This window comes from Rhineura floridana, chromosome 17 (genome assembly GCF_030035675.1).
Source record: "Rhineura floridana isolate rRhiFlo1 chromosome 17, rRhiFlo1.hap2, whole genome shotgun sequence".
NCBI classification, from domain to species: domain Eukaryota; kingdom Metazoa; phylum Chordata; class Lepidosauria; order Squamata; family Rhineuridae; genus Rhineura; species Rhineura floridana.
Window position 1 is genome coordinate 13,539,444 of NC_084496.1, and position 10,881 is coordinate 13,550,324.

The 10,881-nt window shown below is 43.9% G+C and overlaps 2 protein-coding genes across 3 annotated transcripts in view; one reads left to right on the top strand and one right to left on the bottom strand.

The window, feature by feature from the left end:
* The window catches only part of TMC5 (transmembrane channel like 5), a 62,676-nt gene extending 61,164 nt beyond the window's left edge, over positions 1-1,512 (top strand). For both annotated transcript variants that reach the window (XM_061599861.1, XM_061599862.1), the window contains exon 23: positions 871-1,512. In XM_061599861.1, the coding sequence (XP_061455845.1) occupies positions 871-986 (116 nt within the window). In that variant the 3' untranslated portion in view covers positions 987-1,512. The remainder of the gene's footprint in view (positions 1-870) is intronic.
* Positions 1,513-5,958: 4,446 nt separating this feature from the next.
* The window catches only part of GDE1 (glycerophosphodiester phosphodiesterase 1), a 15,799-nt gene continuing 10,876 nt past the window's right edge, over positions 5,959-10,881 (bottom strand). The window contains exons 4-5 of the mRNA XM_061600300.1: positions 10,373-10,584; positions 5,959-9,580 (exon numbers count right to left, since the gene is read on the bottom strand). Of these exons, the coding sequence (XP_061456284.1) occupies positions 9,433-9,580; positions 10,373-10,584 (360 nt within the window). The 3' untranslated portion in view covers positions 5,959-9,432. The remainder of the gene's footprint in view (positions 9,581-10,372; positions 10,585-10,881) is intronic.

Here is a 10,881-nt window from a genome sequence, read left to right on the forward strand (position 1 = left end):
TGACTGGCATAGTAGAGGACTGGAAGATGGCCATAGTTTGCTATTAGCATCTGAACCAACAAACAATGGTTTGTGCTTGCCATTTAAACCAGAATTTGCAAACCAACTGTGATTTTCCAATTCTGGTTTGGAGAGGAAGGAAAAGCTCATCTTGGTGGTTTCAGATGCAAGGCAAATTGTGGTTTACACAAGTCAGGTATTCAGGGAGGGAACTGAAGTGTCTCAGTATAGGTGGACCACTGCTGTGACCTAGTAAAATAGTTTTTCCACTTTTAAAAGGAAAGTTATTTTGAAGACAACGGAGCTGCAAGTCCTGATTCACAATACAATCCCAATCTGGATTGGGCCCCCACAAGTTTCTTGCTGACAATCTCTGACAATATAACACCTTCAGGGCAAAGCGGCAGCCAAGGGAGGGATTAAAAAGCATCTTCTGGGGAAAAATAGGGGGTGAAAAGAGGGTTTTCGGCAGGACACCATGCAAGCATTGCTTTTTCTTCAGAAAGTGGCCACTTTCAGCACACTTGTTAAAAATGTGAACAATGAAATGTATTTGGCCTTGAGATCCATTAATAAAAGGGGAGGGCAGAAATAATCCCCACTGCATATTGGACGTGGCTTGATTAGGAATGTGGCAGGAACAAAAGGGAACAAGCACCAAACTGGAGACAAAAAAGAAAGGCAAGCTCTGTTGCCGAGTAAAATTTATTGTAGTGCTCTACGCGTTTTAGAAATACTTTCCTTCCTCAGGAGCTAAAAACATTGAAACAAACTCAAATTAACATTGTGGAGACAACACCATGGTCTTAATTGCACATGTATTGAATCTGGCCGTGCTGTTGCTTTACCGTGTCTGTCTTTTGCTTACAGCAACTCAAGAGAATGGCCGGACAGGCAGAGATGCTGAGGCTTCTGAAGCTCTGGCTTTGGCTTTGAGAGCCAGGCAAGAGGCGGAATGGGAAATGGAAGATGAAGAAAGTTCCTGAAAGTACAGGAGTGCCAAATGCACAACAAGGCACCCCTGACAGAATTTTGCTATTTGCACTAATAAGGTTTTTGCAGTAGGAACTGCCTGAACTTTGAACATTGACAAATGAGGATGTGAGTTAAAAAAGCAAGGATTTTTGCATTAAAATGTATTTTTTCACAGGTTGCAATCAATTCTGCTTTATTTTTTTTTAAATGCCATGGAACAGAATTAAAACAGGATGCAGTTCTTCACCGAAGTCCAGCATTTACTACATACTTGAGGAAACATATGAGAAAAACCACCTTTTCCATGGAACTCTCAGACTGGACTAGTATAATTTATCCCTACTGGTTAATTGCCAAGTATGAGTGTATAAGCATTTGTTGTAATCGTCTTTCTGAAATGCTTTGTTTTTACTATGTTGATAAGATTTTTTAAGAGTTTACAGAGGGATTTATAAATAATGACTGGTCTTTTTAAATTGACATGTAAGTAAATTACACCAAAATGTATATCTGGTTATATGTTTCTTCATCTCTCCTCAATCCCAACTTCTTTGTTTTGGAAAACAATGGCTAAGATTACATAACTTGCAAAACAAGCTGTAATGTGGTTTTGTAAAACAGAGAGCCATTTTAGCTGCGGGTTTGCAGCTGCAAATTTTTAAACTGTTTGACAAGGAGCCTCTTATTTCTTCTACCATCAGTGGTGGCATTTGCCATTGATGTCTGGCCCAGCTAATTGTTTCCAGCCAAACTTCTCATGTGAATTGCAAACAAAAAGGTTTTTTCGGGGGTGGGGGTCCCCTGCCTGCTAGAATCAGGCTTGCATCTGCAACAGGAATCAGGAGTTTGTTGTGCTCAGCTAAATGTGGCACTGGCTTCTTCCTGTAAAAAGCTGGTCTGTTTTGTAGAGTTTTAGGCAGAACTTTTTGGCTTCCTATTGCACTCCTCTAATTCATTAGGGGCTTCTGCTTGTTTAAAAAATCTCTAGATTTATTTTAGCATCCAATTCTTCTGCCATGTTTGCACTTCTCCTTTGTCAGGTACCTTCCCTCTATTTCCTGTCATCAGTAATTTCCATAGTAAAAAGGGATTTGTCTGTCTGGAGTAGCTATGCAAAATTTACACAACGCAAGAGCCTCCATCACTGCTGCAAGATTTGATGTGGTTTTCTTGAGTGACCCTCTGAATGCTGAGGGAAAAGTTATTTTGAAATTGGCTCTTTTCATACATTTTCAGAGACAAATGCAAATGCAACCTGTTAAAAGTCTTGGTCAGAGAAGCAGCCCCAGATTTACAAGAATTAACATGCTGCTTCAAAGAGGTGCCCCATGGGGCTTTGGAACTGGCACTTAAACTGAGCCCCTAAAATCTCTCCTAGCGTGCAGTAAATGTCTCTTCTTCCTGCTTACCCACATATAGTCTAGTCCAGGCTGCTGTGGTGCCACATGCTGCTTCCATGTCCAGGTTTTGGCCAATGCCTCTAACTCATGTCCCTCCAGGAAGATGCTGTAGCCCATTTGCTACCCATAAGGAAGGACTCTCTGTAGGACCTGGCTATTTTCATGCAGCCGTCCAAATGCTTCGCATCCTCTCTTGCTCTCTGGTCTATGCCTTGGGAAACCTGTTCCTCTTTTACACCATGTTATGTGAGAGAGGGCAAGTTCACCACATAATCTTACAAGTTCCGCCTACTTTTAGGTTTGCGCCCTGAAAGATTAGCCCCCGGAGAATGTGGCCCTCAACAGAAAAAAGACAATGCTTTTTTAAGGTATCAAATGCAAGGAGGAGCTTGTTTGGAGCTCCTGCTGCTTAACTTATTATAACATCTTTTTAATATATTTTTAATTCTTTTTATCACCGTGCGGCTTTCAGGGGAGTGTGTGGGTGAGTGAATTGTTTTTGGTGCTACCCACTTCCCCTTGCCCTGCTAAATTTGATGCAGTGACTGCGGGCGGACGGACGGAGACGGCTGGAACCAGGAGGCGTGGAAATTGAAGCCGGGGATTCAGCGAGGCCTCTTACCTTTTTTGCCGGTTCGTTGCTGGGTTCCGCTGGGTTGGCCTCGCCCCTGCTCCGGCTTGTGCCTTCCTGCTGCTGCGACGTGTGTGGGTCCTGCCTGCTTGCTGTCACTTGTTGGCGTCATCTGCGCTGTTCCTGCTGCTGTCGCTCTCGCCGTTGTGCCTGTCCTGCCTGCTGTGTGGGTCCTGCCTGCTTGCTGTCGCTTGTTGTCGTCATCTTCTGCTGTTGCTGCGTTGCCCCTGCTGTCGCTGTGTTCCCGTGTTGCTGCTGCTGCTGGCTTTTCGGTTTCTTCCTGCTGCGGCTGAGCAGCGTCTGCCGCTTGCCGGGACTACGGCTGGCCGTTGCTGGGTGGACTGCTTTCATCTCTGTCACCGCGGCAGGTCAGGCCAGGCCCTTTGTTGTTGCCGCTGCTCTACGCCTGGCCCTGCATTACAGTTTGTGCCCCGTGGCAATTGCGGCTTTGTTTCTCCGCTGCTGCTGGCGTTTTTTGTGGCTGTGCTTGCATTTTTCCATCGTTGCCGCTGCGGTTGCTGCTTCTTATTGGTGGCCTATGCTTTTTGCCACCATTGTTATCTGGCCGTTTCAAAGTGTCATCCTCTGCGAAGAAGAGAGATCTTGGAGCCGGCTTCTACGTGCACAGAGTGCAGGACTATGTTGGTGTGTTGATTGGTTTGAGATGAATGGGTGGTTGGCTATATGAATGTATGTGTGAGTGTGTATGTTTATATGTTTGTATGTATGGTTGTTTACACATATAATTGTTGTATATATAAGTTTCTATTATGCGCTTCAGAGAGAGCTTTATCAGGTGGGGAGACTTGAGGGGGCCCCAATTGCCGTGGTGACGGGCAAAGGAAGGTATGGCGCTGTGAGAAGGACGTGCCAGGTAAGGGGAACGCGGCCCAGACATGTTGTGGCTGTGCCTTGTTCCGGTCCTTCCCACACCCGCAAGGTCGTTGGTAGTCCTCTCAGCCAACTCTCAGATCTCCAGTTGCTGCTCTTAAATGCCAGATCGGTATATAATAAAACCTCCCTTGTCCACGATTTGATTGTGGATGAGGCAGCCAATCTGGCATGTATAACCGAGACCTGGGTGGGTGAGCAGGGAGGAGTTGGTCTCTCTCAGCTCTGCCCACCGGGGTACTTGGTTCAGCATCATGGTAGATCTGAAGGTCGGGGAGGTGGGGTTGCTGTCGTCTATAAGTGTTCCATCTCACTCACCAAGCACCATGTTCATGCAGTTACTGGCCTGGAGTGTCTGCACCTTGTGTTGGGCCAGAGGAACAGGCTGGGAATCCTTTTGGTGTACCGCCCACCTTGCTGCCCAACGGCTTCCCTAACTGAGCTGGCGGAAGTGGTCTCCGAGATATTGCTGAAATCCCCCAGACTATTAGTACTAAGGGATTTCAACATTCATGCCCAGACTACTTTGTCTGGCGCGGCTCAGGACTTCATGGCTTCCATGACAGCCATGGGGCTGTCTCAATATGTTAGTGGTCCAACACATGTATCGGGGCACACTCTAGACCTTGTTTTTGCTACTGAACATGGGGATAGTGATCTGGATGTGGGGAGTCTCACAACACTCCCTTTGTCATGGACAGATCGCTGCTTGCTGAAGTTTAGACTTTCAGTAACCTCTTCCCTCTGCAAGGGTGGGGGACCTATTAAATTGGTCCGCCCCCGGAGACTAATGGATCCTGAAGGTTTTCAAAGGGCTCTGGGGGATTTTCCGGCTGATAGGACTGGTGCTCCTGTTGAAGCCCTGGTCGCTCTGTGGAATACAGAGATGACCCGGGCAGTGGACACGATCGCTCCTGCACGCCCTCTCCTGTGTAGAGCTCATACAGCTCCATGGTATACTCCGGAGCTGAGAGCGATGAAGCAAGATAGGAGGCGGCTTGAGCGGAAATGGAGGCAAACTCCCGACGGATACAATTATGCGCTGGTTAGTGTTTCGACTAAGCTGTATGTAGGAGCGGTGAAGGCAGCTAAAAAACATTTTGCTGCCACTATTAAATCATCTCTCTGCTGCCCAGCGGAGCTCTTTCTTTTTTTTTTTTTCAATAATTTTTATTCAGATTTTCATAAAACATACAAGACAAAATCATAAAACATTCAAAGACAAAAAACAAAATCAAAAATAGTTAAACAAAAAGAAAAAAAGAAAAAAAGAAAAAAAAAAAAAAACAAAAATAAAAAATAAAGAGTAAAATATTGACTTCCCATTTGTCAAAGATCAAATCAGTTATAAGTCTATAATATATAGCAATCCTGTCTCTTAAGTCATATTATAAAATCACTTTCCTCCAGTAGTTATCTTACTTAATCATCAAATCTCATAAACATTACTTTATTCTTTCCACAAAAAGTCAAAGAGAGGTTTCAATTCTTTAAGAAATATATCTATCAATTTTTTTTTTTCCAGATAAGCATATCGATTAATCCATCTCATTACTAATTATGATAATCTTATTGTCATAACCATAGTCAAAATAAACATTTCAATTAATCCATCACATCAGAATCTGTTAGGTTCAGTAATTTCAGTAGCCATTGTTCTATTATCTCTATTAGTTCCATTTTCCATCTTCCATCTTCAGTAGTCTTGTTAAGTCCAGTAATTTCAATATCCAATCTTCCATTATCAGTATTCCATAATAATCTTGCTGTCAAAGCCATAGTCATATAATAAGAGTCTGATGGGAATTACCTCTATCCCAAATATTTTCTTGCCATCCATTCTGAATAAGTTGCTGAAATACTGCTGTAAAATCATATCTCTGTTCTTTTTTTCAAAATACACTGGGTCATCTCTTAAAAGTTTTTCCATTGTCACATGGCTGCAGTTAATTCCATAGATTTTCTCTATATTGGGCTCCATCACATCATTCCAGTCCAGAAGATAATCCATGCCATTGATAACTTTATCTCTAGAATCTTCATTAATTTCTTCAGAGATAACATTGAGTTCCAAACAATAGATTTTATTTCTAAAGTCCATAGACTCCAAATCTTGTTCCTGTTCCACGTTTGTTCCAATCTCCGGGATCTCCTCTCTCACAGGGACCCCTATTCCAGTCTCCAGGGTCTCCTCTCTCACAGGGACCCCTATTCCAATCTCCGGGGTCTCCTCTCTCACAGGGACCCCTTCCAGGGTCACCTCTCTCACAGGGACCCTTATATCTTTAATCTCCTGCTTCATTTTACTCAATTCAATTTTCGTTATCTCAATCTCATTCATTATTCTCTGAAACATAGTTATTTCCAGATTCTCAGCCACTTTCTTAATTGCCATTTTAAAAGAAAAATATAGGAAAACCACTTCTTATTTCAGCAACAATTGGGTTAATACTCCAAACTTGGTGACATCACAGTATAAACAGAGCAGACAGCCTTATCTCTCCAATAGTTAAGTAAACAAAATGCAGTTCCCAGGATCGAAGCAATTAATGGCAATCGTCAAGAAACAGATTCGTCAAAATAAAATAAACCAAAAAGAGAGTAGTCTCAAAACAGTATAATATTTTTCAAAATAAAAATCTGGAATAGAAATCCCTCTTCTGTGTGTATCTTTAGAATGCAAATCCAGGACAGCTTTTTGCAACAAAAACAGAGATAAGCTATTAATTAGTGCGTAGCAGAGAGAAGTTATGGCTCCCCAGTGAGATGTCAAAAACCGATCAATCTGGCAAATCTCTTTTAAACAGCAACAATTTAAGTCAAGTAAAAGAAAAATATAGAAAGAAGGGTGCTTGCCTGTTAGTGCGTTCTCTCTTAGAAGATAAGATGAACGTTCGCTTTAACAGATAGAGCTTGCTGTTGAAAATCCGTCCCACCTTCGTCGGCTGGACCTCGTCCCATAAATTAATGAGATCTGGTCGTCCCAACAAAAATAGGCTTTGAGGTTAATCTCTTCGTTTCTCCCTACCCGGGAGAAGTTTAATCAGTCAAAAAAAAAAGAAAAAACTGACTGATATATCTGAATAAGCTTCTTTTGAGGCAGGAGCCCGTCTCAAAAGCAGGCACAGGCTAAGTCACCCTTCCCGGAAGTCCCAGCGGAGCTCTTTCGAGTTGTCCGGGGGCTTCTTCATTCAAACCCTCCGGACACGGTGGAATCAGCGGAGGCCCGCTGCAATCAGTTTGCTGATCACTTCCAGAATAAGATCTCATGCATCCGCCGGGACTTAGACTCTCAAGTTATAGCAGTTGATCCTAGTGAGGTGTCCGGAGCACAGTCTTGTCCTGTTTTGTTGGATGAGTTCCAGTTGGTTCAGCTCGAGGACGTGGACAAGGTGCATGGACAGGTACGTGCAACCACTTCGGTACTGGATCCTTGCCCCTCTTGGCTAATAAAAACTAGCAGGGATGGAACAGGTAGCTGGGCCAAGGAAGTGATAAATGCCTCCTTACGATAGGGAGTGGTCCCTGGCTGTCTGAAAGAGGCAGTGGTGAGACCACTTCTGAAAAAGCCTTCCTTGGACCCAGACAACTGTAACAGCTACAGGCCAGTGGCGAATGTTCCATTCCTGGGCAAGGTCTTGGAACGAGTGGTTGCTGGCCAGCTCCAGGCGCTATTGGATGAAACCGATTATCTAGATCCATTTCAATCGGGTTTTAGGCCCGGTTTTGGCACCAAGACAGCCATGTCGGGAGAGAGACAGAGGGAGTGTAACTCTGTTGATTCTCTTTGATCTCTCAGCGGCTTTTGATACCATCGACCATGGTATCCTTCTGGAGAGGCTCGCGGAGTTGGGGGTACTGCTTGGCAGTGGTTCCGCTCCTACTTGGTGGGTCGTCTCCAGAAGGTAGTGCTCAGGGAACATTGCTCGACACCGTGGGTTCTCCAATATGGAGTCCCGCAGGGGTCAGTTTTGTTCCCCCTGCTTTTTAATATCTACATGAAGCCGTTGGGAGAGGTCATCAGGAGTTTTGGAGTGCGTTGTCATCAGTATGCTGATGACACGCAGCTCTACTTCTCCTTTTCATCTTCCTCAGGTGAGGCTGTCGATGTGCTGAACCGTTGCCTGGCTGCGATAATGGATTGGATGAGAGTTAACAAACTGAAGCTCAATCCAGACAAGACTGAGATGCTGTTGGTGGACGGGTTCTCTGATCGGATGGTGGATATATACCCTGTCCTGGACGGGGTTACACTCCCCCTAAAGGAGCGGGTTTGTAGTCTGGGAGTCTTTTTAGACTCTTCCCTCTCACTTGAGGCTCAAGTAGCCTCAGTGGCAAGGAATGCGTTTTACCAACTTCGGTTGGTAGCCCAACTACGTCCCTATTTGAGTAAAGAGGACCTTACATCAGTGGTACATGCTCTGGTAAACTCGCGTTTGGATTACTGCAATGCGCTCTACGTAGGGCTACCTCTGAAGACAGTTCAGAAGCTACAGCTAGTGCAAAACGCAGCAGCCAGACTGCTAACAAGGACCAAGCGGTCCGAGCATATAACACCTGTTCTGGCCTGCTTGCACTGGCTGCCAATATGTTTCCGGGCCAGATTCAAAGTGTTGGTATTAACCTATAAAGCCTTATACGGTGCGGGACCACGATACCTTGCGGAACGCCTCTTCCGATATGAACCGGCCCGTACACTACGTTCTACTACGAAGGCCCTCCTCCAGGTTCCAACTCATAGGGAGGCCCGGAGGGTGGTGACAAGATCTAGGGCCTTCTCAGTGGTGGCCCCCGAACTATGGAACAGTTCCCCCGAGGAAGTGTGCCTGGCGCCGACTCTGCTCTCTTTTCAGCGCCAGGTTAAAACCTTCCTATTCTCCGAAGCATTTTAATCTAATTTGATTTAATTTTTAAAATGTTATTGTATTGATTTTAGACTGTATTATTTTGTATTATATTGTGTCATTTATTGTATTTCCTATGTTATTGTATTTCTATGTTCACCGCCCAGAGAGCTATTGCTAGTCGGGCGGTATATAAATTTAATAAATAATAATAATAATAATATATTTTCATACACAGTCCCTGGATTTCAGAATTAGGCAAGGAGGAAGTATATGCAATAGTAAGCATCTCCCTCTCTTACTATTCCTTTTTAAGTACAGACGAACAAATGTTTCAAGTCATGTCAGTGATTCACAAAGGCCTAATATCAAGATTTAGTCCAAAAAAGCAGCTTAATTTAGAAAAAAAGTGTAACTCCTCTGCAAGCCTCACACCTGTCTTAAACCAACCTGATGTTTTTTTAAAAAAGGACTGCAGCCATTTCTTATCAAGAACTCCAGTTCTTGCTTGTATTCAAACTGATTCAATCCAGCATGATGAACAGAAATATCTGGATGTAATATGGATTGTAATAATTTAGTCCAAGAGAATAATGCACCATTGATAATATGAATCCTTGAAGCTCCTTTGCTGACAAACTTCAATTTGCTTAAAGAAGCAAACACTAAACAATCCAGAAAAGGCTGAACACTAGAAGTGAGGATCACAGTCCTCCAGTAAGCTGTCAGTGATATAGCTGGCCTGGAGAACATTTTCATAGTACATTTTTTCAGCTAACGTGTTCACCGTCCAAGCCACAACTTGAACTCCTTTGGAAGACCACTGTTTCACATACTCCCTAAAAGGAAGAGAAGTCACAGTGTTGTGAGGGGAAGAACAAGTAGCTGCAATAAAAAACAAAGCTTTATTATTCAATGTTCTCTACAGGAACAGCAGCTCATCTTTCTAGGACTCAACCCACAAACAAACTTGCTTTTTGTTTAACATGGTGCAGTATTTGATTAGAAGAAATTATCTCATAGGAATAATTGTTGAGGTCATGAAAGGTAGAAACAGCACGCAGACAACCTAGACATAGCTCCAGCCGAGAGCCCCCCTCCTTCCACCTGCCATTGCTGAGGCAGAGAAGCCTCACCCAGACATCCTTCCACCATGCCAGGATCCAGGTTCACCTGAGAGCTTCTGCTATGCATATTGAGCTATCCTATGTTCTCATGAAACTCTCTTTTGTCAGCTGACTTGGGATGACTGCGCCCTGGGAGGCTGTTTATGACTGAGTGAATGTGAAAAAGCATTTACAGACATCCTTGAGTAAGCCACAATTATAGTTAACAGTGGTTTAAACAAGAAAAGCTCACTAGGCATCCCTCTGCTGCAACAGGCTGCATTCTGTTCTTTTTAAGTCACACTCCATGTGATAAACATCTATCATCTTCCCTCATCCCCACCCATTTGAGGAATGTATTGGCTGTGGATGGGTCAGACCAGAGGCAGCCAGCATGGTGTTGGGTTCCATCAGCCCCAGGCCGCATAACCGATTGTCATTAATGATGGGGGCTGTAGTCCAACGAAGAACTGGAGGGTGCCACATTGCTTACCCCAGTGTGTGTAGTCAAGGTTTTCTACTTACTGTGAAACAAAGTTTTTCTGCACCAGAAAAACTGAGGCTCCACATAAGTGCCACAGGAAGTTGTGCATGCTCCAATCCATAATGACATCCAGTACCATCATAAAATGGTGTTTCCAATAGGACTCAAAGCGAGGCGTCCCATCTCCAAAGTGACTAAAACTCCATGGTCTGTGGGTCAGAGCTGTTATAACATTCCTATCAGCTCGTTTCATCTAAAAGACCAAGCGGAGAAACAAATGAATGCATTCCGATGTACAAAGGCTAATAGGGCAAGGAATTTCAAGCTTGACTTTCATGGTATGCAATCTTACTATATCTAGTATTTTGGGGTTTGTAGACAGAACAAGGCTAGGACTCAACTCTCACACCCATGTTTGCTAGAGAAGTCGAGATGTCTTCTGTTTTGTGCCACAACGCTCTGACACAAGTACATCTCACTGATGTCAAGAGTATTTGCTTTCCAAATTAAGTACCTGCCTTGAAGAGTGGATTGCTAGAAGTTTTAAAAA